Source organism: Trichosurus vulpecula, chromosome 8, assembly GCF_011100635.1.
Source record: "Trichosurus vulpecula isolate mTriVul1 chromosome 8, mTriVul1.pri, whole genome shotgun sequence".
NCBI lineage: Eukaryota > Metazoa > Chordata > Mammalia > Diprotodontia > Phalangeridae > Trichosurus > Trichosurus vulpecula.
The window spans coordinates 212,496,070-212,523,984 of NC_050580.1; the positions used below are offsets into that span (position 1 = coordinate 212,496,070).

The 27,915-nt window shown below is 37.1% G+C and overlaps 1 protein-coding gene across 1 annotated transcript in view; it reads right to left on the minus strand.

Moving 5' to 3' along the window:
* Positions 1 to 27,915, minus strand: part of SLC35F4 (solute carrier family 35 member F4) — a 309,305-nt gene that overhangs the window by 190,757 nt on the left and 90,633 nt on the right. The window contains 2 exon segments of the mRNA XM_036736238.1: positions 8,536 to 8,575; positions 20,426 to 20,444. Coding sequence (XP_036592133.1) covers positions 8,536 to 8,575; positions 20,426 to 20,444 — 59 coding nt within the window.

Genomic DNA, 27,915 nt, shown 5'->3' on the forward strand with positions numbered 1-27,915 from the left:
AGTACTGCAAATGTGGTATGACCAGTGAAAGTACAGTTGGATTGAGAACCATCATCTTCCTTATTCTGAGCACTATAATTATTTCATTACAATCCAAAATTGTACTAGTTTCCAAAAAGATGATGCCGATCATAAAGGAAATGAATAAAGAAAGTTGGTTTGACATGGTGTAAAACCATTAAAATGTAAAGTAATGGGGCTGGATCAGAACAGTTTCCCAGGATGGCATTCCTACTTAGCCATCATTAGTCATACTCTAGCGGAGGTGAGCAAAAGCAACACCATGTTCCATGGGGTGCAGATGAAGGAACCTTCAACTAATCCTCACCAAGCTAGATCCATGTACAGTTTCAAATCAAACTCCTATAAGAGCTCAGCAGGTGTAGGAAAACTACTAATGGCTGAATTCATTTCAAGATTTCCTTACAAGTACATAGAGGCAAAGCTGTCTGAGTTCTCAGTGGTGTAGAAGCTTTATCAACCATGTGTCTATTTCAGTGGGGGTTGAGGGTAAGCAAAATTCACAGTGATAAGCCTCTTCAAGCCCATCTGCCTCGTGCTGTGGCCACTGCTGTTTGTCCAGGTGCTGTTTCCCATTTAAGATTTTCATATTTTATTCTTTAAAGGGGACAAGAGGAATAACATAAAATCAGCCACTGACAAGTAGAAAATGTATTCCCATGTGGAACTGCAAAGTTAAAGGAAATGTTGCTTACGTGTTTATGTGTAGATGCTGTGAGTGTTTGTATGTGTTGTTCGTAGAAGCTGGGCCTTGGCTTTTCTCTCAGCTCTATACCACTTCCTGGCCACTGAGATGCCTGTGCAAATAGTTATACATGGAGTTTGCTTTATGAGTTTAGAGATTTTGCTGTTTTAAAGAGAGAGAATTAAGTTTTTAACTTGTTTTTGTTTTATTGATGTTCTTGTGGGGGAAAAAATTAATTTCCTTTCCTTAGGAAGCTGTCTCCCTAAAAACAAACAGAAAAAGGATTTTGTTCAGATACAGAAACTCTGTTCATATAGAAGAAAAAGTTTGTACACCAGATGGGCCTCTGCAGGTTCCATAAACGACCACATTATACTTTCCTCAGCTTTCCTCAGCTACTTCAACCTTTCTACGACAAGTTTGCTAAAACTAATGAATTATGAGGGCTACAGGGAAAACAATGCAGAAAGATATGAAAATGTTTTAAATGAAGTAATTTATTTAAACTGTTGCTGTTTGGGCATTCTATTGCACAATATTTTCTAGGAAAATTAAATTGGCACAGTTTTTCCTGTGGCTCATTCTTGTGGATGAGTTTTCCTCTAAAAATTTACACATGAAAAGTTGGAGGCACAGACTGATTGATGAAACTAAAAACTTGCTTCATCAAGTGTGACACATAAATATATGCATTTATTTTCTAAGTACCAGGGACTATATTTATCTCACATGTTATTAAGCAAAGACAGCACTAGGCAAATCACTCTTAGAGATTCAGAGCAAACAAGAATGTATCAGGTTTGAGAAAAAAGAAAGACCTGTGATATAAACATATTAACCCTTATCTCCCATAAATAGGAAATGGAAAAAAATATATTGAACTAAATGATCCCCTACTTGCTATATTTAACCTCACCAGGTTTAGCCACAGTCTTCCATGCATGATATTGCTAATGCCCATGAGTATCCACTGACTCTGGTCCTTCCTTTTAAAATAAGATCCTATGATTGAATTTGTTTTGGACTGTGAGGTAGAGGAGAATGCCAGAGAGGGTGCTACATATGTAAAGTAAGGGGCAATGAAGGAAAGGGTACTAACTGGAAGCATCAGGAAAGACTTGGAGGAGAACAGTATGCAGTGAAGGCTAGAAAGATAGAAATCAGGTGGTTGAGGGCTCTAAATTCTAAATTAAAAAGTTTGTTCTTTAGACTATAAATAGTGGGGAGACATTGAAGATTTTTTGGTTTTCTTTTGTTTTTTCAGCAAGACAGTGGAATTATCAGACCTATTCATTATTCTTGGAAGCTATATGAAATATAGATTGCAAAGGGGAGAGGGTAAAGGCCAGCTGACCAAATGGAAAAATATTAAAGTAGTTGAGTTAAGAGGTAATAAGGCCATAGTAGTAATACCTTTTTAAGCAAAAATCTGAGAAGAGATGCATGCTGTTTTAAGGGAGTAAGAGGATAGGGAAAGAAGTTGTCTTTCACCCTGGATAAATAGTAACAGAAAATCCAGGAAATGAAGGAAAGGTGGTAGGAGTTTTAAACCTGAAGACTTGATCATGAGAAAAAGAAAGGGATTATGGAAGCAGGAGGTACATTGTACACCACCCATCCCCCACCCCTTCCCAAAGCATCACAGATGATCACAGGAAAGTAAAGTCTGAGGCTGGATTTGAACTCAGGTTTTCCTGACTCTAAGCGCCACGCTTTCTATCCAATGCACCACCTAGCTGCCTCTGCCTTATCCAGAAGAGCAAGAGCAGGAAAAACATAGTTATTATTATTTTTATTAGGGGGTAAAGGGAACATTTTAAGGTATGTGAATAATGTTTAGATAAAAGTCTCGGTTTCTAGGAGCTATGAAAGTGGCCTACAGCAATCTGGCTTCCTGCCATCATAGTCCTCTCAAAGGAAAAGGAATCTGGAACAAATCCTAAAGCCAAAAAGCCTTAATCCATCTTTCTCAATGAAATAATTTTAAATGATTCCTCATTCTATTATGTGTTCAGAGTCATTGGTATATAAATAGCATTGACATGCAGTGAATGTATAAACAAGACCCCAATAAATACTTTTCTCACCACTTAATAGTTATCTAAAATCAAAAGTTGGCCATTATGTTACTCTGAAATTAAAAAAAATATAGACATAAAACCGAGATTTCAGATAGTAAATTAATCAGCCTTTCCCACAGCAACATAGAACAGAGAAAAAACACACTGGAAATGTGCAAGCGATCAGGAAATCAATGACCTGCTTCAGTCAGCTTTGGCCCCTTAGTATCACTGTCTCTTCATGCCAAATGAGAAACAAAAGCACCAGTATACTCTTGAATGAAAATGTAAAGCTCCCAGTGCCTTGGCTCAAATTCACAAATGAACCTGGGCAGAAGAATGGACCCAATCTTATGCATAGTTTTAGCCTTGACTATCCTTTTTCCACATAAATAGCATGCCAGCCTGAGCATTAATAATCCTAATGACATTAGCAGCAACAATAAAATTCACAAGAACAAAAATAATGATAATAGCAATGACCATGGTGACTCAGAAATTCAATTTCTCTGAACATTCAGAAATGTTTACATGATTTATTCCTCAGAATTCTCACCCTAAACAACTTCAAGAATAATGTTGATTTCACTATGGAACACGACCCACTTTTTAGGCATCTTTGCTTGGCTAAGCATGCTTAAACAGTACACTTAATTCATCCATTCAACTTAAAATGAGAGGAAGCTTGAGCCTGAACTTTTTAAAAACATTTGAATCTTAGGCTGAAATGGTAGGACTCCAGCCTAACTGATAAAACAATTCAATGATCACAGTTTGGCCAAACCAGCAATTTATCCCTGTTTATAAAGCCAAAACCTTAGACACTGTGGTTTTCTTCTGTCCATTTATAGTTAAGGAAGATAAATTTCTAAAACTTGAAAAAGTAAAGTACTGTGTTTGCACCTATAAAATAAAGATGGCTAAGGTAAATAGTATTGGGGTAGCTAGAAAACACAATGGACAGAGCGCTAAGTCTGGAGTCAGGAAGACCTGAGTTCCAATTCAGATTCAGACACTTACTGGTTGTGGGGCTCTGGGCAAGTCACTTAATCCTTGTTTGCCTCAGTTTCCTCATTTATAAAATGGGGATAATAAAGCACCTACCTCCCAGGATTAGCACTTAGCACAGTGCCTGGCACATAGTAAGCAATGTATAAATGTTAGCTATTATTATTATCTTTATCTTCAGATGAGGAAACTGAGGTTTGGAGAAATCAAGGGATTTGCCAAATGCCATAGACTTATTAAGTAGTCAAAGAACTTGAGTTCAAATTATCTGTACTACTTACTATCTGTGGGACCTGGGCAAGGAGCCTCACTATAAGCCTCATTTCCTTGACTAATAATAAAAGAAGGGGCTGGATTAGATGATCTCTAGTATCTCTTCCAATTCTAAATGTATGATTTTGTAACTAGAAATAAATGTCTCTAAATTGCTTTCCTGGTGTTCTTTCCTAATTTCCATATAATTAACATCCTGCCTAATTTTTTTTCCAAAGGTGGAGTGATAATAACTCAATTATCATCTTTATGCTCATAATTCTCAGATCGACTTATCGAGCCCTAGCCGTTCTCCTAACCTCCTGTATCAAGTGTCTAAATGCCTATTGGACATTTCAAATGAAAGTCCTGTAGACATCTTAAACTTGACATATCCAAAACTGAACTCATTATCTTTCCCTGAAACACTCTCCCCTTCTGAACATTCCTATCAAGAGCCCCACAACCATCCCAGCTGCCTACCCTGTAACCAAGATGTCATCCTTGATTCTTCACTCTCATTGCCAAGTCCTGTCCATTTTACCTTTGTAACATCTCTCGCACGTGCCCTCTTCTCTCCTCTGATATTGCCACCAAAATGTTACAGGCTCTCATCACCTCACACCTGGATTATTATAGTAACCTGCTGGTCGGTCTGCCTGCCACATCTCTCTCCACTCCATTCTACCCCAGCCCACCCCCACTGAACTGTCAAAATGATCTTCCTAAAGAACAGGTATGGCTATGTCACCCCTCTATTTAATCAATTCCAATGGTTCTCTGTTGCCTCCAGGATAAAATACACTTGGCATTTAGCCCACAACCTGGACCCCTCCTAATTTTCTAGTCTTACATCTTACTCACCATTATGTATTCTGTGATCCTGCTATTCCTTACACAAGATACTCCTCCCAACTGTGGGTATTTTCACTGCCTGTCCCTCATGCCTGGAGTTCTCTCCCTCTTCTTTTTCCCCTTCCTGGATTCTCTGGCTTTCTTTAATTCCCACCTAAAATCCCACCTTCTACAAGAAGGCTTTCCTGATCCTCTTTCGTGATCATCCCTTCCCTCTAATGATTATCTCCAATTTGGTCAGCATATGTGTAGTTTTCACGTTGTTTCTCCCATTAGGTGATGAGTTCTTTAGGATCAGAATTGTCTTTTGTCTTTCTTTGTATCCTCAGCACTTAACACAATGCCCCACACCATAGTAGGCATTTAATATATGCCTACTGACTGGCAGACTAAGAACGAGGAAAAATTAGAGGATCTTAAGAAAGATATGTAAGGTTCAGATTGGTTTAATGAAATACCAAGACTACTGGCAGAGGCCACTAATGTTTGCCTCTCTTCTTCCCCTATTCCCGGTAACTTGCTGAGGCTTAGTGGAGATTCAAGGCAATTTGCATGACCTAATGCTAGCTGAGGTTGAGGGATAGCAGCAATAGGACTGAAGTTGTTAAGACGAATAGAATGGGCTATGAGAATTTTATCTCCAGCCTCAAAATGACTAGGTAGCCGTTTTGGGTACCTTTCACATCTATGAGAAGAGTTCTTAATTATTCAAAAGACAGAAGAAATCACAAAAAAATAGAAAATTTTGATTACTCGCATTTGAAAAGCTTTTATATGCACAAAAATATCAATGCAAGTAGGATAAGAAGGGAAAATGTCATTGAGGGGAAAATTTTTGCATCAAATATCTCTGATGAGAACCTGCTGCCTAAGATATATAAGGAACTAGTAAAAACATAAAAGAACATGAGCCCTTTCCTAATGGATAAGTAATTAAGACATATGAACAAACAGTTCTCAAAGGAATTATAAACTTTAAACCACATGAAACATTGCTTCAAATCAATGATAATAATAAGGGAAACAGAAATCAAAACAATTCAAAGAAGAAATCAAAACAGTTCATTTTACACTCAAGGAATAGTCAGAGAGAAAATAATGGAAATCATGTTGGAAGGGATGTGGGAATACAGGCACATGATATACTGCTGAAGCTGTAAATTGGTCTGATAATTCTGAAAAGCAATTTGGAATTATGCTTCTTTTAAAAGTGACTAAAATTGGGGCAGCTAGGTGGCGCAGTGAGTAGAGCACCGGCCCTGGAGTCAGGAGAACCTGAGTTCAAATCTGACCTCAGACACTTGACACATGTACTAGCTGTGTGACCTTGGGCAAGTCACTTAACCCCAATTGCCCTGCCAAAAAAGTGACTAAAATTACCATAATATTTGATGCCAAGATGGTAATGTGAAGCACAAAGCAGAAAGATCAGTATCCACCAAAATATTTACAGCAGCAAGTTTTGTAGTAACAAAGAAGACAGAATCCATGCCCATTGACTGGGGAATAGCTAAACAAATTGTGGCTCCTGAATATAATGGGATATTACTGTACTATAATCAAAGATGAATATGAAGAATTCACAGATGCATGAAAAGATTGATGTGAATTGACACAGACTGAAGTAAGTAGAGTCAGGAAAACAATAATATACAATGACTACAATAATAAATGGAAATAACAAAACCCACAAATTGAATATTCTGCGATTACAATGACCAAGATTGAACCTGAGGAAGAGATAAGAAAATATAATCCCTCTTTTCTTTGCAGAGGTAGGGCACTATAGGCATGAGATATTCTCTATAGTGATAATGAGGAAGTTGTGGGAAATGAGAGGATCAGAACAGCAACTGGTTAATTGTGAGAACTGAGTGAACCACACTGATTCCATTTTGTGGCTCAGTTCTAGAGCTAGCTCAGTTTCCTTTCTAATCAACTATAGTGTATAGTCCAAATTGTCTTATGAAAAACCGTTATTCAGTGGGAATTGGAAGATGTTGTTTGAACTTAGCTTTGTGTGACTGAGAAGCTGGACCACCTCTACCTGATGCTTAGAGACCTTGAATAAGTATCTAGATTATGCAGACCAGAAACCCAGTCTGATCCAAAGATTAACGCAAGGAGTTTTCTCACAATTATATGTCTCAAGCAACCTATATGTCTTGTCTCAAAAGTGGCCCCATATTGATCAATCAGTTATTGTTTCCACATTCCTTTGATTATTTACAAACACTTAGGAAGAATAGGACAACCCTTTTTCTGAATTCAGGGAATTACACCTTTCCGCTCTCTCATTGCTAATTTGGAAAGCCCCTAATCCTCCATCCAATTAGACAGTAAATTACCTAATGGTTGTGCTGTTTCCTTTTAATTAGTTGGCCATATTTGATTAATTATTTTGTTTTGTTTTGGGTTTTTTTTTTTTGCAGGAGGGAAGACAGGGCCATTGGGGTTAAGCGACTTGCCCAAGCTCAGACAGCTAATAAGTGTGTCAAGTTTCTGAAGCTGGATTTAAACTCAGGTCCTCCTGACTTCAGTGATTATTTTTAGTGTATAAAAGTCTATCTCCTCTTGTATTGAAGATCCAGGCCTCAGGTAAGGAGGTCTGGTCCCAGTTTGTTGAGCAATTCCTATACGTTGTTTAATAAATCAACATGCTTGGAAGTTCAAACCTTTGTTTCCTCAGTCATTTCATCTTCCACTTCCCACAATAAACTATCATACTTAGTTGTGAGGATAAAAATGAGTTAATATTTGTAAAGCAATTTTCATACCTTAAAACACTATGTAAATGCTAGTTATTACAATCATTTTTGAACTGTTTTTCCCCATCTCTTAAAATTGTTATAAAGGGTGTCTTACTGAATAGGGGTGGGGGAATATGTTTAGAAATGAACGTTATGTGAAAACAAAAGATATTAAGAAAAATATTGTTTTAAAAAGACTCAGTGGCAAGTACTGATTGTATGGAAAGAACACTGTACTGTAAGACATGGAAGAAATTAATGGAATTCAATCACCCTAAATCATCCAGCAGTAAAGCTTAGGAACTTACAACTAAGAAGAGTCTTACAGCTGCCTTCTTTGTCCCAATCAGACAAGACTGCAAGAATGATTAACAGAAAAGCAGACAATATATTGATTAGTCTTAAAATATGTCGGCGGGGGCAATTTCACCCTAAAATGAATGAACAAATGAAAAAGCACTTACCATGCTGCAGGATTCAAGAAAATGCAGGGAACACAAACATAAGCAAACAAGATATCCCTTGCCCTCAAGGTATGTATACTATTTATAATAGAGGAATACAAAACATTAAGGAGAGCTGGGGTGGGGAGGGGAGGCTAATGGCTAAAAGTGACATGGAGGCCTCCCAGGCAAGATGAGGTGAAGGCTCACCTACTAGGACCCAGAGGACCGGGGACCAGATCTGGATTCTGGTGAGACAAAGATGAGGAAAATGGCCAGAACTTAGGCAGTGTGGTTTGGAAATGGCCTAGAAGTGATGGCATTTTTCTAAAGCAGAAAAAGCAACAAAAGGCAGTACCATGAAACTTCAGCAGATGGCAGTTATAAACACAGAGAATAGTAACAGTGAACAGAGTAAATCTAACTAAAAAATAAGTGGAAGAGAAAATACAGGACTGAACAATCTGTTGGACAATTTAAGATTGGAAGACATGGCATCTTCTCAATGGGAACATTAAAGAATATACCTATTCTCAGAAGTTTGTGGCACTCTAACAAAAAATTGTCACAAAGACTAGGACATAGAGAAATTATTGTTGGTGGTGGTGGTGGCCAGTCATTTTAGTCAGGTCCAACTCTTCATGATGCTATTTGGGGTTTTCTTGGCAAAGATATTGGAGTAGTTTGCCATTTCCTTCTTTAGCTCATTTTACAAATAAAGAAACTGAGGTAAAGAGGGTTAAGTGACTTGCCCAGGGTCACACAGCTAGTAGGTGTCTGAGGCTGGATTTGAACTGAGGAAGGTGTCTTCCTGACTCCAGGCCCAGCACTCTATACACTGTGCCACCTAATTGCCCTTGAGAAATTATAAGTAAATGTAAAAAAGCAGAGATACTAAGAAAATACTTCTTAGACCATAATGAAATGCAAATAACAATTAATAGAAGGAGGACAAGCAAAATATACAGCACTAAATGGAGACTTATAATGAATACTGAATGGGTCAAAGAATGAATTTCAGAAACAAGTAATAATAATTTTAAAAAGACTGAAAATGATGAGACAATATACAAATATTTCTGGGGTAGAGTGATAGCAGTTCTCAGAAGAAAAATTATATCTCTGAGAATATGCATCAATGAAACAAAAAAAATAATGGACTGAATTTGTAATTAACAATTAGAAAACTAGCAAATAAATAAACTTCAAATAAACATAAAAGAGAAAACATTGAAATTAGAAGAAAATAAATAAGTTGGAAACCAAAAAAAGATAGAGGAACTGATAAAAATTAAAAACTAATCCTTTGAAAACACTAAAAAAAATCAGTGACACTTACCCAACTCAATTAAGAAGTAAAAAGGAAATAAAGTTAACAAAGTAAGAAATGAACAAGTTGAAATCACAACATACATGGGAGGAGAATATTGTAATAAAATAGAAGGAACAGTTATGTGCCCCCCAAAAAGTTAGAATTTCAAAAAAATAGAGAATTAGCTACAAAAACATAAAATAACAAAATTACCAGGACACCTTTAAAAATCCAATTTCAGAGAAGGAAATTGAAATAATTATGGGGGGGAATACCAAAGGAAAAAAAAATCACTAGTCCAAATGGATTTATAGGAGAATTTCATGAAAGTTTTGAGCAATAAATTTCCCATTCTAAACAAGTTTTTCTCGAAAAAGAGAAAGGAAACACTCTACCAAACTCAATTTATAAAACAAATATAGTCAAAATGCTTAAAGCAGAAAAGGATGAAAACAAGTTAAGAAAAATATCATTAATAATAAATTTTGATAATAAATATTATAGTAATCAGCTATTTATCTAAAAATTATTCATTGTGATCAAGTTGCACTTAGCCACCAGAAATGCAAGGATGATTCAGTGTTAGGAAAGAAATTAACATAATGAATATTCAAAACAAGCACATCTAAAATCATTTAAATATTTCAATAGATGCAGAAAAATCCTTGACAGTACATTATTTATGCTAAACAAAGCATAGCTATATGCTTATGTATGCATAGATTTTTTTCAATGATAAAAGTATCTATCTAACCAAAGTTAGCATTATAAACAATTGGAAAATACTATAATTATTCCCAATAAATATAGAAATAAAGCAAAAATACACCCTTTCCTCACTGTTATTTGGCATCATTCTAGAAATGCTAGCAAGAACAGTAAGACAAAGGGAAAATTAAAGGGCTAAACACAGGCAAAGTGTAAAGAGCATTTTCCCTATTTGCAGACAACATGATGGTTCACTTACAAAATCCTGGAGAGTCGTCATAGAAATTAATGAAATTAACAAGTTCAGTAAAGTAGCCAGATACAAAATAAACCTGCGAAAATCAACAGCATTTTTGTATATCAATAAGCAGAAAGAAATAATAGAAAGGGGAAGTTGCTTTTAAAATAACTACAAAATACATAAAATATCTTAGAGTCAGTCCACAAAGATGCATTAAAGACCTGCATAGATACATTTATAAACTGCTCCTTAAAATATAAAACAACTTAAAGGACATTCATTGCTTCTGATTGGGCTATACATATGTAAAAAAAATTGTTATTATTGAAATTAATTTACAGATTTAATGCTATGCCAATCAATCTACCAAAGGGATACTTTATAGAACTAGAAATAATAATAATAATAATAAAAATAAATCATGTGGAGGAACAAAACTACATAAAATATCAAGGAAAAATTATCTTCAAAGTAGGAACAAAGGTAGAATAGCACTTTCAGGCCTCAGATTATATTATAAAGCAGTTATCATATAACTTTTTTGATAAAGGCTTAAAAAAACAGAAAAATTAAATCAGTCAAACAGAGCAAAGAAGATTTTTTTTTGACAAAAAATAAATTCAATAACTTAAGGTTCTATGAACCTGAAAATGTAAATTACCTAGGGAAAAATTTCTTATTTGACATGAATTTCCAGAAAAGCTAGAAAGCAGTCAGGCAGAAATTGGGTTTAGATGGCATCTAACACCAAATACCACAGTAAATACAAAGTGCATATGTAACCTGAATATTAAAGATCAAAAATAAAAAAAAACAGAAGAAAACCAGATCAGATACCTTTGAAACCTATAGCTAGGGAATAAACTCTTAAGTGAAAAAGGGGTAGCTGTGAGCAAGAACATACTGGTACCTGTTTAACAACTAGCATGCATCATTAACATTTCCTCCATCACTTTTTTTAAGTCTAGACAATCAACAAAACAATGTTTATAAATGATCCTCATGAAGATTTTTATAGATGGCAAGATAATAATATAGACTGGTAATTATCAATGTTCATTTGTTCATTTTGTGTTATTAAAAAGTTTCAAAATTTTTTCAATGCTTTTGGTATCTTCCTTTTCTTCTAATCCCCTGTTAATCGGTCTCTTAATGCCCTCATAATTGCACCACCTCCAACATGGTCCAATCCAGCTGTTTTTCCCATCTTTGTTCTGTATTTCATCCTCCTCCATAATCACTTCAGCAACTGTGATCTTAGTGTTCAAGTGTAATTATTCCACTATCCTTGATTTAACTTTTTTACAAATCCTTTAATTTTTCTTTTGTTTGTAGTCCTCTTTCCCTTTTCCTCCTTGAAGGCCCTCTGGATAATTTGTCTTAGATATCTTGCCAGGCTTTCTTTAAACTGGCTTTATTCTTTTTATTGCTTCTCTCTGCCTTATGAGACCATATTGTTCACTATCATCCGTCATCATTCGTAATATTTCACAGATGAGTTTAAGGTCAAATCAATGTTGCTTTTAGCAACAGGCTTGCTCCATTTGGCAAGTAAGTCAAATGTTTGCTGACTAGTAAGCTTTCCGGGTTCTTTCGGACTCTTTGTTGTGGTAATTTATTTACATTGTTTTGACTTTTTTTTTTTAATTAAATTTATTTATTTAACATATTTGGTTTTCAGCATTGATTTTCACAACAGTTTGAATTACAAATTTTCTCCCCATTTCTACCCTCCCCCCACTCCAAGATGGCATATATTCTGGTTGCCCTGTTCCCCAGTCAGCCCTCCCTTCTGTCACCCCACTCCCCTCCCATCCCCTTTTCCCTTCCTTTTTTGTAGGGCAAGATAAATTTCTATGCCCCATTGCCTGTGTATCTTATTTTTTAGTTGCATGCAAAAACTTTTTTTTTTGTTTTTGAACATCTGTTTTTAAAACTTTGAGTTCCAAATTCTCTCCCTTCTTCCCTTCCCACCCACCCTCCCTAAGAAGTCGAGCACTTCAACCTAGGCCACACATGTATCATTATGTATAACCTTTCCACAATACTCATGTTGTGAAAGGCTAACTACATTTTGCTCCTTCCCAACCCATCCTGCTTTATTGAATTTTCTCCCTTGACCCTGTCCCCTTTCCAAAGTGTTTGTTTTGATTACCTCCACCCCCATCTGCCCTCCCCTCCATCATCCCCCCCCTTTTATTTTTTTTTATCTTCCTCCCTCTTCTTTCCTGTGGGGTAAGATATCCAACTGAGTATGTATGGTATTCCCTCCTCAGGCCAAATCTGATGAGAGCAAGGTTCACTCATTCCCCCCTCACCTGCCCTCTCCCCTCCTCCCACAGAACTGCTTCCTCTTGCCACCTTTATGCGAGATAATTCACCCCATTCTATCTCTCCCTATCTCCCTCTCTCAGTATGTTGCTCTCTAGTCCCTTAATTTCATTTTATTTCTTTTAGATATCTTCCCTTCATCTTCAACTCACCCTGTGTCTGCTCTCTCTCTTTTACATATATATGTATATATACATATATAAAAACACACACACATATATATATACATACATACACATGCATACATATACACATAGATACATACATACACATTCACTTATATATATACATAAACATATATATATATATGCATATTCCCTTCAACTACCCTAATACTGAGGTCTCATGAATCATACACATCATCTTTCCATGTAGGAATGTAAACAAAACAGTTCAACTTTAGTAAGTCCCTTGCAATTTCCATTTCTTGATTACCTTTTCATGTTTCTCTTGATTCTTGTGTTTGAAAGTCAAATTTTCTATTCAGTTCTGGTCTTTTCACTGAGAAAGCTTGAAAGTCCTCTATTTTATTGAAAATCCATATTTTGCCTTGGAATATGATACTCAGTTTTGCTGGGTAGGTGATTCTAGGTTTTAATCCTAGCTCCATTGACCTCCGGAATATTGCATTCCAAGCCCTTCGATCTCTTAATGTAGAAGCTGTCAGATCTTGGGTTATTCTGATTGGGTTTCCACAATACTCAAATTGTTTCTTTCTGCCTGCTTGCAGTATTTTCTCCTTGATCTGGGAGCTCTGGAATTTGGCAACAATATTCCTAGGAGATTTCTTTTTGGGATCTATTTGAGGAGGTGATCGATGGATTCTTTCAATTTCTATTTTGCCCTGTGGCTCTAGAATATCAGGGCAGTTCTCCTTGATAATTTCTTGAAAGATGGTATCTAGGCTCTTTTTTTGATCATGGCTTTCAGGTAGTCCAATAATTTTTAAATTATCTCTCCTGGATCTATTTTCCAGGTCAGTGGTTTTTCCAAGGAGATATTTCACATTGTCTTCCATTTTTTCATTCCTTTGGTTCTGTTTTATATATCCTGATTTCTCATAAAGTCACTAGCTTCCACTTGCTCCAATCTAATTTTTAAAGTAGTATTTTCTTCAGTGGTCTTTTGGACCTCCTTTTCCATTTGGCTAATTCTGCCTTTCAAGGCATTCTTCTCCTCATTGGCTTTTTGGAGCTCTTTTGCCATTTGAGTTAGTCTGTTTTTTAAGGTGTTGTTTTCTTCAGTGTATTTTTCAGTATTTTTTTGGGTCTCCTTTAGCAAGTCATTGACTTGTTTTTCATGGTTTTCTCGCATCCTTCTCATTTCTCTTCCCAATTTTTCCTCTACTTCTCTAACTTGCTTTTCCAACTCCTTTTTGAGCTCTTCCATGGCCTGGGACCAGTTCATGTTTTTCTTGGAGGTTTCTGTTGTAGGCTCTTTGACTTTATTAATTTCTTCTGTCTGTATGATTTGGTCTTCTTTGTCAGCAAAGAAAGAATGCCAAGTCTGAGACTGAATTTGGGTGCGTTTTCACTGCCTGGCCATATTCCCAGCCAACTAACTTGACCCTTGAGTTTTTCAGTGGGGTATGACTGCTTGTAGATTACAGAGTTCTATGTTCCACGTTTGGGGGGGAGGTGCCAGCTCTGCTGCACCAGCACTGCTCCTTCCCCAAGGACCCCCAACCCAAACTGGGCTTAGATCTTCGGCAGGCTGTGCACCCCTGCTCTGATCTGCCACTTAATTCCTCCCACCAGGTGGGCCTGGGGCCGGAAGTAACAACAGCTGTAGCTGCCCCATCTCCGCTGCCCCCGGGGCTGGAAGCTGAACCGCGAACTCCTTCCACTCCGGCAGCTTCTCCCACTAACCTTCTCTGCAGTCTTTGGTGTTTGTGGGTTGAGAAGTCTCATAACTGCCACAGCTCACTGATTAAGGGTGCTAGGGCCCCCTCCGCCCAGCTTCTGGTCTGGATGGTCCACGCTGCTCAGGTTGGGCTCTGCTCCACTCCGTTCCCAGCTCCCAGCTCCCAGCTCCCAGCTCCCAGCTCCGTGTGGGATAGACCTCACCCAGAGACCACCCAGGCTGTCCTGGGCTGGGGCCCTGCTTCCCTCTGCTGTTTTGTGGGTTCTGCCATTCTAGAATTGGTTCAGGGCCATTTTTTATAAGTTTTTGGAGAGTCTCGGCACGGAGCTCAGACTATTCCCTGCTTACCAGCTGCCATCTTGGCTCTGCCCCTCTTGTTTTGACTTTTGAATGAAAATATTATTGTTGGTATTATATATTCCTATTGTCCACTACCCATTTTTTTAAATTTTAAGTAACTAAATTCAAGGATGAATCTTTGTATGCATGTATCACATCTTTGTCCTATCATTATTCTTTCTTCCTGTTTATTATAAATTCTGATCTTAGCTCTGAATAATCAATGGTCTTAATATACATGGATTAGTGACCTCCAAGCTAGCATTTATTATTACAATATTCTTTTATGTAACTATGGATTTTCCTTTATGCTGTTTTAATTTATATTGTGCATGTTATAAATCAAGAGTTGCTTGTGCCAAATACTCAGAGACGGCAACAGCAAACCAAATCAGGCCATATCATGAAGTTTCAGAGATTTTTATTGTACTTTTATTTTGTTTCACCTTTAATTTAAATTCTTCCACAGACAGAGTCATGATGAGGTTGTGTGCTGAGAGAGATAATTGAGCACCAATTCAAGGAAGAAATATTAAGATGAAGAAATGGAAGATAAGGTTTGTTCCATAGTTCAAAATGCATCTTGAAATGATGTGAATTTTAAAAGTTCTCTACCTAGTGAATTTCATAAAGTACTTAAATGGACTTGGTTGTTTATTGAAGCATAGAATCTGGCCTTTGTTAAATTTTTAATGTCAGCATGAGATGCTAAATCTAAATGACTGTTTTCTGAAAGTAAGTGCAGTAAAAAAATATTTCTTCATTAAAAATACATAAATCCCTATTAGTCAGATAAGACTAATTTATGAATTTATAGATATAAATATATAAATATTAATAAATATAAAATTTATAAATCAACTTTATTTTAAGAGGCTTAAATAACAAGACAACTAATAAGACTTTCTATAGGCCATAAGGATGTCCCTTATCACCATCCTTCTCCCTACCTTCTCCTTTTCTGATAGAGCAATATTAGTTTTTGAAAGTATTACCTGTGGAAAGAAAAGGAAAAAGAGTAAAGCTTTGTGGACCTTTTGTAGCACTTCCTATGCTCCCTAAGCATCTAATTTAAGCTCATCCAGGTCATTGAATTTAACAGTAACTAAAAAGAATATATCCATTCATATTTTTTTTCTTTCCTTGAGTGGGATTCTCAAATTATTATCCTCTCCTCTAGCCATAACTGCATAGAAGAGGATCAACCCAGCAGATTCTCAAACTATCAACTCCCTTCAAGAAGAAACTCATTGAATGAAAAGTCACATCTTGACCCTTCTTGTTAGGCTAACAGTGTACTCCATGCAGTGGGATTCAAAATGGTCACTTTAGAAGCACTATCAAGAGGCTAGTTGTAGAATAGTGGTTTACAAAATGCAATAGTTATAGTGTCTATCACAAGGAAAAGTTTTAAAGAAGTTGCTATATCTGGGAATGTATCAGTGTGAGAGGTTTACCAAGTTCAACTCTCCTATCATTACATCAAATATTTCAGAAAAGTCAGTATTTATAAGAAGAGAACAAAAGAAAGAATGCACCATAGAGTAACTCTTACCAGCCTATGCTTCTTAGCACTCCCTAGCACTTCTACTTCCCCATTTCCCATCCCGTACCCTCATCCTCAACCTTTTTAGCAACTGCAATTTGTCTTTTGGGTGTTTTCCCTTGGTAATTTAAGTCAAAAAGAGACCCAAGTGAAAGGGCTTCTCTGAGTACCACTCTCAGAAGTGTCATGAGGGTCTCTGTCCTGACTCTTTTATTACCAACTTCCTAAGGGTCAGTGTAGAAATTGGAGAAAATTTGGGAAAAAACCCATAAAGATAGATAAATATAGAGAATGGGCTCTTCTGCCTAGGGTCAATCAGACTCTGACTATAGCAGTGTCTCAACTGGTTAGGCTCACTTTCTGAAAGAAAAAGACTTTATCTAACCTTGATGGTTTGGGAGAACAAAGGATTGAGGAGAGAGCCTTCTGAAGGGAAAGGATTGGTGTAAGTACATTTTCATCAAGAACACCATAAGAAAATCAGTAGAGTGACCAATTAAGACAAACAAAAACAGACCGAAGAGAAGAAATGAACGAGCATTAGTACAAAAAGAGTTCTATTGATGCAAAAGTGCTCTTAAACAAAAAAAATTTCACGAAATTCTCCTTGGATAAATAAAGATTTTGCTATTGCTATTGTTTAATCTTCAGTCATGTCCAATTCTTCATGACCCCATTTGGGGTTTTCTTGTCAAAGATACTGGAGCAGTTTGCAATTTCTTTCTCCAGCCCACTTTCCAGATGAGGAAGTGAGGCAAACAGGATTTCCCAGGGTCACACAGCTAATAAGTCTCTGAAACCAGATTTGAACTTTTGAAGAACTCATGAGTTCTGCAAGGTCTCCCTAAAATTCCAATGATGCAATTCTATAAACTTCCCAAATGATTCTGAAGAACAATCAAAGAATCAGTAAAAGTATCAAAAAATATGGACAAAAATTAAAGCCCTTGAGGAATAAACCAGCAAGACTAAACAGAGACTTGTGAATTTACAACAAATGACAGAGACTTATAATAGATCCTCTGAGAAAGACAATGACAATCAAAATATAAAATGCAGAAGCAAAGATAAAAATCATGTAACTTTTTTTTGAGAGGGGAAGGCAGGGTAATTGGTGTTAAGTGGCTTGCCCAAGGTCACCCAACTAGTACATGTGTCAAGTGTCTGAGGCCAAATTTGGACTCAGGTCCTCCTGATTCCAGGGTCAGTGCTCTACCCACTGCACCACCTAGCTGTGCCCATATAACTTTTTTAAGGTATGATTGGAAGCATACAAAACAACTCTATATAACCAGAATGCTGAAATTAAAGAAAGGAGTCTGAAATTGCTCATGGGACTACGGTACTGTATAACTCAATTCTCCTCTAAGGGTCCCCTCTGCTCTGGACTCAGATATTAGACAGCTTGAAAGCTCTGCTAGTTCAGCCTGACAATTGCAGTCTCCTCTTTGGTCTGGAATTCCTGCCGTGGTTATTCCTCGACAAGCTTCAGACTGAGCTGGAAGCTGGAACTGAGACCTCACCTGACATCTGTTATCTGAGCCACAGCACTGCTACTTATTTCTGAATTTACTCCTCTCTAGTACACAGCCCAGGGCCAGTGACAACTTCTGATTCTAGAATGCCACCCCTGGGCACAGGTCTCTTCATAATTCTGCCATAGATCTGCAACCCCAAACTGGGTAGTGAATGACAAAGCTGCTAGTTAATACCTGTTCTAATACACTACATAAAATATAGGTCTGGGACCTCCTCTTACCCAGAAGCACAGGCTCTCCCCATGCTTGAGTGTTTTCACCTAGGGAGTTCTCCTGGCCAAACTTAGTCATCAGTATCTGCAGACCTCTTTGTCTCCCCTTGCCAATGTGGGCTGGAAAAGTGATTCGCTGGGGCTTTGTTTCTTGGATTCCCCCATTAGGATTCAGTTTGGCTCACTTTCTAGACCTTTTATAGGAGTTTGGAGTGTGGGGTGGTTTGCTGCCCTTCTTCCTATATTCCACTATCTCAGCTCCACTTTGTTGGCCCCATTGCTCTGGATCCAGGCAAATTGTCTGAAATGGGTTCATATGTAAGGAGAGTCTGGCCCCTAATGAAAGAAAGGTTAAGTCTCTTTTTCTCTTATTGTTCAGTTCATTAAACCACTACCATGTTGCTCTGAGGACAATTATTTAAAGCTTAGGCTTATGACTACTTTCTAGGATTTCCCCCAAAAGGAGGGAGTGAAAGACTATTCAATGTATAATAAGAATGAAGTGTAGACAGGCATTTTATTTCCTACCCACAAGAGAAATGCTTAACAGAAAAGACTGACATGTGCAGACACTAAGCCTAAAATTAAACAAATAGAAATTATTATTGCTATAGCAAGCTATTATTGTTGTGGCAAGAAACAAGACTGATGTTTAAACCTACCTAAATACAAAGCAATTTGAAGTACTGCTAATTAACCATTTTACCTTTCACTTCAAAGTCCACTGACCAAACAACAATACCCATTTTTCCTGGTATAAAGAAACTAGTTTGGGCCAGCTTTCTTATTGGTCCTCAAGGTTCCTCCTCTTGCTGCCATTCATATCTGAGGTGATGGAATCCAGAACCTCTAGATTTATCTGACTCACATTGCTGCCTTCACACCTAGAAATGCCTGTCTTAAGATAGAAATGCAGTCCCAAAATTTCGTGAAAGAACAAACACAAAAGAGGCAGTAAAAACCCAGGGTTGGGCCTAGACAAGATAGGTGTTTTTAACGCCCTGTGCTTATGACTGTGTGGAGGCCAGGATAGGTAATAGGGCAAGCTGACCCTTCCCACACACATCCTCTCAGGAAGTAGCTCAAGACAGTCCTGACACTATGTGTATCTGGAAAAGAAGAAATTACTGAAGGTTGGGTCACACGCAAGGGTACTCCGCCATTTCAAAATTTAAGCCCTGAATTATACATAGACCCAAGCAAGCTCTAAAACTCCCATGCGGTCAATCAGAACAAGCAAACATAACTCTGAGCATACTCCGTGGAATGACCTTCATTACATTAGGGTTATGATGATCCAGAAAAAAATTAATGAAAAAGAAAACCTAAACACTACATTCTAAGAAATTAAGCAGAAAAAATCTTAAGAAATATTGGAAGCACCTCACACCTATCAAATTGGTTAATATAACAGAAAATGAAAATGATAGATGTTGAAGAAGATGTGAGAAAATTGGGACACTAATGCGTTGTTGGTGGAGTTGTGAATAGATCCAATCATTCTGGACAGCAATTTGGAACTATGCCCAAAGGGCAATCAAACTGTGCATACCCTTTGATACAGCAATAACACTAAGGTCTACATCCCAAAGAGATCTTTAAAAAGAAAAAAGGACCTACATGTACAAAAACATTTATAACAGCTCTTTTTGTAGTAGCAAAGAATCAGAAACTGAGGGGATGTCCATCAATTGGGGAATGGCTGAACAGGTTGTGACATATGAATGTAATGGAATACTATTGTGCTATATGAGCAAGTGGATTTCATAAAAACCTGGAAAGACTTACATGAACTGATGCTGAGTAAAAGTGAGCAGAACCAGGAAAGTATTGTACATAGTAACAGTAACACTATGTGATGATCACCTATGATTGACTTAGATCTTCTCAGCAATACAGTGATTCAAGACAATTCCAAAAGATGTGATGGGAAATGCTAGCCACCTCCAGAGAAAGAACTGATGGAGTCTGAACACAGATTGAAGCACATTATTTTCAACTTTTTTGGAGTTTTGTGTTTTTCCTTTTGTTCTCTTTCTTCTTTCACAGCATGACTAATGTAGAAATATGTTTCATATGATTGCACATGTATAACCCATATCAGATTGCTTGCCATTTTGGGAAGAGGGAAGGAGAAAAATTTAGAACTCAAAATCTTTCAAAAGATGAATGTTGAAAATTATCGTTACATGTGATCGGGAAAAAATAAAATACTATTAATTTTTTTAAAAAGAAATACCAAAAGCAAATAACAAAACCACCAGCGCTGTGCAATGGACTCTGTGCATCGGCTCTAGACCCAGATATTGAGAATGTAAATTGTCTAATAACTTTAAGAAATAAAAGATATTAACCTCAAAAATCAGATGAAGAGCAGGTAGAAAAAGTAAATTAATATTTCAAGGAGAAAAATGTCATCCCTTATGAGTAAAGAATTTGAGAGGTGATAGGTTAATACCGAGGAACAACTCTTAGATGGGAAGAGGAGAAAGTGTGGAGGGGGCTCCAGCTAATGACTGGATTATTGATTGGGTCCTGACTCAAGATGAAATGTAGATAAGATGTCTTTGATTTTTCCTGTGCCATTTTGAAAATAAGAATAGAACTAAGATCATAAAAAGGAATAGGAGTTGTATACTGTATAACAGAAAGGAAACCATCTGGCGGTCATATTAAGCTACCCCAGAAATGTGCGAGCAGGGTAAGACAACAGCATTGCAATGAACTCTGTGAGGGCCAAGATCCAGAGGGAAAGGTAAGGTTGGACACTTTAGAAGATTAACTCCTACTAAAAGTATTGCACATCCAATTAATATATATATTAATTAGTATTAATATCCAATAAAGAGGGGGAGTAGTTGGGTACCCAGGAAGAAGACTTGCCTAGGGAGACACAGAACAGGAGAGCAAAAGAGCTGTGTGATATCAAAAAGGTTTAGTAATGAGGAAAAAGACAAAGAACAGGATCAGGTTCCCCTGACTAGGGTTACAGAACACTTCCCAAAGCACCACAATGCCTCCACCAAGAATTAGAATTCCTGGGAAAAGAGTCTAGAGATCCTAAAAGGGATAAAGAATAAGAAAGATGATGGAATGAAAACACCTATTGGAAAGGAATCTTTCGAAGGGGATGGATAAAGGTAGGAAAGAGTAGGTATTTCATTTTTATCTGAACTAGGAAAGGAAAGGCTAAAATAAACCCCATGAACAGGGAAAATAACGGTAAAAGCAAATTCAAAAAGTTTGGGATTAAGTGGGATAACAGGAGAGAAGAGAAATCTCTTTTAGCCTAAATATCTTTCGAAGTACTTTGGTACAAGAAAGCTAGTGTGCTATTTTTAATTTTTTTTATAACGAACTTGACAGACATGAATATTTTAATATACAAAGAACATAAAAGGGGATTGTATATGAAATCATTAACTCCTATTAAAGTTTTAAAGCATACTAAATCAATAAAACAATAACAAAATTGTTGTGCTTATGTTTGAGCCCTTTGGAACTTCCTTCTGCTTTCTTCTTTATATTTTAATACTTCATTCATGTTCTTTTCTTTCTTTTCCTTTTTTTTGATTTCACACTTTATAGGCAGCAAATTCTATCTCATAATCTTCCTCATATCTCATACCCTCTCTTGTAATAAATAAGTATAGTCAAGAAAAACAAATTCACATGTTGGTTGTACATTAAAATGAAAAGCTCATTCTGAAACTTGAGTCTATCACCTCTCTGTCAAAGGTTGGGAAACACAATTCTCCATGAGTTTTCTGAAGTCATTATTGGTAACTGCATTGATTGCATTGATCTTAAGTCTTTCAAAAAATGTTTTCCTTTAAATTACTGTAGTCATTGTATAAATTGTTGACCTGGTCCTTCACACAAGCCTCTCTCTGAATGTGTCCCCATCATTACTTCTTATGCTGCAATAATATTCCTTTTCATTCATATGCAATAATGTTTAACCATTCTCCAATTGATGGGACTCATTTTGTTTCCAGTTCTATTGTACAACCAAAAATTCTACTATAAATATTTTTGAACATATGGGAGAATAAATAATAAAACCTCTCTCTCCCCTCATAGCAGAGAGGTGACAGAGTATTCAAATGCAAAGTCAGATGTCTTTGCTTGATTATCTCTCTTCATCATAAGGAAGGAACTTGCACACTTGGCAGACTTCAAGGACAAGATACCAGAAAAAGGCAACTTAGACTATGATCCACAGGAAAGAATGAAGTCTCCTTCAGCCCCTCCCCCAACTCATCAATATAAATTTAATCCATGCATTTGGGAACATAAAATACATTATATGAAAGTTCTGAAGAAGCTAGTAAGAGAAAAATATCTCCTAAACAACTGGAAGAGACCAACGGGGGATCTGCCCCAGATTATCTTAAAAGCAGTGTCTCCATGACCCCAATAAAGCATGGCACCTGGCCTCTGTTTCATCAGAGGGCCAAGCACTTTGTGTATAGGATTCAAAAAATCCCCTCTGTGTTTTGTGTCTGTGTTCTGCATCTGCGTTTCTGTGTGAGTGTGTAACCTGACACCCTGTAATCTCTCTTATCTCTTTCTCTCCCTCCTCTGGGGAGAGAGAGAGAAAAATGTAAACTTTTGGAAAACTGCTGGAAAATAATGCTCTTTCTTTCTCACTTCATTTTTCAAGCCTGGCCAGTTTGGATCTGAAGAGAGAAAAGAAAGAAAGTGGGAACTTTTCCCTTAAATTTAAGTGAAAATGTGTTCTAATTTGACTAAAGATAAAGTCAGAATTTCTTATACCATTTGGCACTAAGGCAAATTTGGAAAATGCGTGAATCTCTAATAAAGAGACACTCTGAGTCTTCCAGTACAAGGAGAGGGGACAAGGTACCACTGGATTCTCTTTTTTCCAGAGTCCTACTCACCTTTGACTGGCAAGTTCAAAGTTCTCACTTCCAAAAAAGTTTTAAGTTGTTGTCATTTTAATCTTTAAGTTTTAAGGTGAAAAGAAAGCCAGCTGGGGAAAGGAAAAGCTGGGTGAGTATGTAATTTATTTACTTGAAATGTTTAAGGTAGTTTGGGTCAAGATTAGGAAAGAAAGATTGTAATTGGAATGCAGAGGCTAGGAGTTTGGGTGGAATTTGGGAAAGAGAAAGAAACTTGTATAAAGGAATTCAGGTGTGGGGGTAGAAACTGCAGCTGAGTCCACATGGCTCAGGGTCCATGTGCTCTGGGCCACCCCCTCCCCCCACTCCACCTTAGGAGCTGAAACTAAAAGAAACTTGTAACCTGTAGTTAGTGATGAAAGGTTTTATTGAATCTCTGGATATTTACTACAAGAAGGATTTTGATTTGTATAATCCTTAAGCTCTGTCTATGTAAGGTATGACTGTGTTAAAAATATTAAATCTTACTGTTGGTCAAGGAAGCTCCCCGCCTGGAAAATTAACATAGGCAGGTCCTTTTGTTTTCAAAGGGACTTCCCGGCCCAAGATAATTTACCTGTGGCTGAGATCTTTATTATGGATAATCCTGAGTTCCTCTTTAACTCACCTTTGTCAGTCCTCCTCAGCAAGTGAAAAGGATCCCTCTCTTCTCATGCTGAGGTAGACAGAAGGGAGGGAAAACTAAAATTGTTTTAGCTTGCTCCATTTGCTTGAAAGGAAATGGCTCACCTCTTTCAAATTCCTTAGGCTTTTGTTAATTCAAACCCTTTTGTAAAAACGGAAGAATTAGAGTCAGGGGTTGGAATGCGTAAGATGAAGTTTGAAGAAAGCAGCGTACCAAATTCAAACCTGCATGGTTCATAAAAGCAGATAATGATATGAAATAAAATTCATTTGGGAAGGGAAGAAATACACAGTTTCTTATGTGTTTCTTCTTTTCTGCTAAGTCTTCACCTCCCATCTCTCATCTGTCCCATTCAAGAGGAATTCCTATGAAAAAGTTTTTTAAAAGTCCTGGTAAAATTTTGTTATTGTAATGAAGCAAATTTAATTGGGTATGTAATGTATAGAAACTAAGTGTTATCCCCATTACAACATCTTTTTGACTAAAGAATTTTGTGATATTTAGAAATTCTGTAATAACAAAGAATTCAGTTGTTATAATACTTTGAAAATACAGGAGTGTGATTTTCAAGCCTGTGTCATCTAAAGATGTATTTATGTTAATCTGGAGGTTTATGGACTAATTTGTGAATGAATCCAAATGTTTAAAGGTTATTTTGCTTTAAGGAGACTCATCTCATTTTAGAGCTGTCCAAATAATTTTCTTCATGAAAGTTTAGTGACAATCCCTGTTTATATCAGGATAAATTTTGAACTGTTTTAAAGAAGGGAAAATACTTTGAAAAATGCTCTGTAAATTCTTTTTGTATGATTTTCAGAAGGCCTGCTGAATTTCCACCTGTAAGCTAATTGGTTGCAGTTTTCTGTGAGTTTTCCAAATTCTGGGTGAGAACCTTATACTTGGGGAAAAAATGCAAATATGTGAAATCTTGTTTTAATCAAATGACTGGTAACATTGGTACTGTTGTATAGCCAAATGAAAGATAATATGGCTTCTAAAATACTAATGGGAATAATTTGGGGAAAAAAGGAAAAGAAGTTTTATGAGACAATATTGTTTACAAATGTAAGGTTGAATCATTATCCCATAGACTAAGGCTGGGATTTTAAAGTTATATTGTATCTATGTGAGATAGACTCCCTAGATGTTTTAAAGTGATATAAGAGCAATTAGGTATTAATACAAATAGTGTAATTAATCACTGGAACTAAATCAGAGACATCTTCAGTTTAGGAAAAAGAATTTCAATGTAAGTCTCTTTAGGAGAGAAGTTGTAGAATATTTCTGTATTAATGGGAAAAGTTAAATGTGGATTTGAATTCATTCCATCGTCTAAAACATAAAGATAAAGTTATATGGTTCAATTCTTTCAGATCAGGTATATTTAGAGAAGAATAGAAAATTAAAGAGAAACTGATGCAAATAGGTTAGAGCAATTATTTATGATCTTAATGGGAAGATTTTATGAACACAGGAGGAAATGCATGCAAGCTATTTAGAGCTAGCTTTAAGGATGTTCCTTAGGCAATAGTCACTGATAGTTGGAATTTGCCATTCAAAGACTTAATGGGACTGTTAACTGACTATTTTTCTGAGTCTAACTCCAGGTGTGAGTATCAAGGAAGGCTGACCCAAGATGCCAGCAGCCCTGTGAGAGGGCAAGCATGAGCTGCAGGTATGATTTCTTGGCAGAGTTGAGAGGACAACTGTTCAGCATGTGCTGAGGTGGGACCCTTTTGAGCTGATGCCTTAATTGAAACCTGGCAGACTAAGCCTGACCCAATGCAACTTGCAGTTTGACACGGCCTCTGCCTGGAGTTGACAGGAAGCTGGGGAAAATATGGTCCCCTTACTCTGTGTCCCTACTCTCTTGGTGGCAAATTTCTATAATCGGAAGGCTTTGTAAGTACAGTGAAAATCTATTAATACTAATTATGGAACATCTTAGATTACTATAGGACTGGGAGCAGTGTTTTTGTGTAGGTATAAGTTAGGCAATGGTGTGGAGACAATTAGGTCAAGGGCTTGTGAGAATATTTTGCCATTTGGTTAATATCAAGCTTGTCTAAAGCTTTGTTACAGTTAGTAATGTTAATAGAAGAATGGCTTGTGTATTATCCTGTAAATGCCATCAAAGAAACATGGCATGACAAAAGTTCATGACATTGTATGTACTGTGATAATTTAATGTGTTTATGTATGTGCTGAAGCCTGTTAATTCCTTAAGTGAGGTATCATCCTCCCAGTGAGGAAATTAATAATGAGTGAATGTAAAATATAAGAAACTGGGTTCTGATGTGAATTTCTTAAACAGAACAATTGGTCAAGGTTCCAATTTTGAATTTGTAAAATGATCAGAGTTATAAGGATTAGAAATGGTAACTTAACATTCTGCTAAGATTACTCTTGTAGGAGAATGGACAGAAAGCTGGTTCCTGCAAGAAGAGAAGAAGAAGAAGCCTCTGTGCTGGAGATGACTGGAACAGATACCAAGAACCAGAAGATTTCTTTAATGGTGTCCTCTGCCAGACAGCTGCATACGAAAAGAACTTTTTGAATCTTAAAGAGACAATTACATTTTTATTTCTTTTTTGAGTTTATGTATCTATATTCACAAAGGGGACTGCCCCCTTTGATTTGTCAATGCGACGATCAATCCTTCCCATGTTTACTTACAAGGGGATAGTTAAAGGAAAAATTCGGACGTACCTAGTGGTGAGGTGTCTGCAAAAAACAAAAACGGGGAGTCATTGAGTGGAATACTGATTGAGTGGAATATTGAAGTAGCAAAACAATTATTATGATAGTTTCAAAAAGTAATTGATATTTTCAAAACATTTACCCATTTCCTAATGTATTCTTGACTATTTTCCATACAGTACCTTATGTTCTTTGTTTGGTCACAATAAGTTCTTGTCTACCTTGTGTCCTTAGGATAATGAATGCTATGTTTAAGCCTTAGTTCCTAATCAGAACATTACAGCAGAAATTACCCCGTTGTTGCAATTGGCCACTGAGGAAGAAAAAGCAGCACATGAGAACTTACAACACAGTGTTAGAGATGACTTTTTGAGTCATATCAAGACCTTTTTTTAACCCCCAATTGACTTACTCATGTTTTAGAGACTGTGGCCATTGTGGGGGCCTTGCCCTTTTTGCTATGTTATTGTACTCCTTTAGTGCTGAGTATGTGTTTTGAGGCCCTGTATACAGCCATTGATTCAGTACTCGTTGACTCTTGGTGCAAAAACAAAAAGGGGGAGTTGTTACCGGGCGAGTTAGAGCCGACCCCTGCCCTCCTCAGGCCTCCATGCTCAGGGCCTGCTGAGGGCTCTGAGATATGGGTGGAGCCAGGAGGAGGGGTCTCGCCTTTGTTGTCTCCGTAGCGATTCCAGGTCTTTGCCCAGACCTGCTTGACCACACGGCACTTCCGGCTCTTTGTCTGGGCTTGCCAGAGCACATGGAACTTCCGGTTCTTTGCCTGGACTGCTTGACCACAGGGAACTTCTTGTTAACTCGGGAAGAGAAGGGGAGGAGAGTAGGCGGAACCAGGGCAGTCCTAATGCCTACGTACCCAAAGATATAAAAGTTTGCTTTTAAATTGAATAAAATGGAGTTCTTTCCATCTTATCTTGGCTCCTGCCTCATTCATTACGTCCCAAGACAGGTCCTTGCTGGTCAAGGACTACCAGGGGTGAGAGAACCCCAACACTCTCCCAATTTACATATATTTTATTTTTATTTGTTGATTCACAGATACTAAATGGAGGTAACATCTAGATTCACAAACCTCGATTTGAAAAATCAACCCTTTAACTAAGAAAAATCAGTGTTAATGTGGAAGAGGTTTTTTTTAAATCCACTATGGAATCTGTTTTAAAAAGGCGACTCCCTTTGGCAGTGGTCTAGGAAAACTGTTTCTTCGTTACTTTTCAAAAGCTGAGTCAAAAGACTCTGTTTCAAATCACACTTAGAACTTCCTTTCTAGTAATGGAAAGTTGGGAGGTGAGGTAGAGGGCAAATGTCATGCAGAGAAGGTGCTGGCCTCTTGCTGAATCAAAGTAGTAAGCACACATTAGAACCTAGTCATTAGTATCAAGGCAAAAGGCAGGAGAAGTGAAGGCATGGGGTGAGGAAGCTCTGTCGATTTTAAACTGTGTTGATAATCTAAAAATCTATTCTGTGAATCAACGAATTTTAA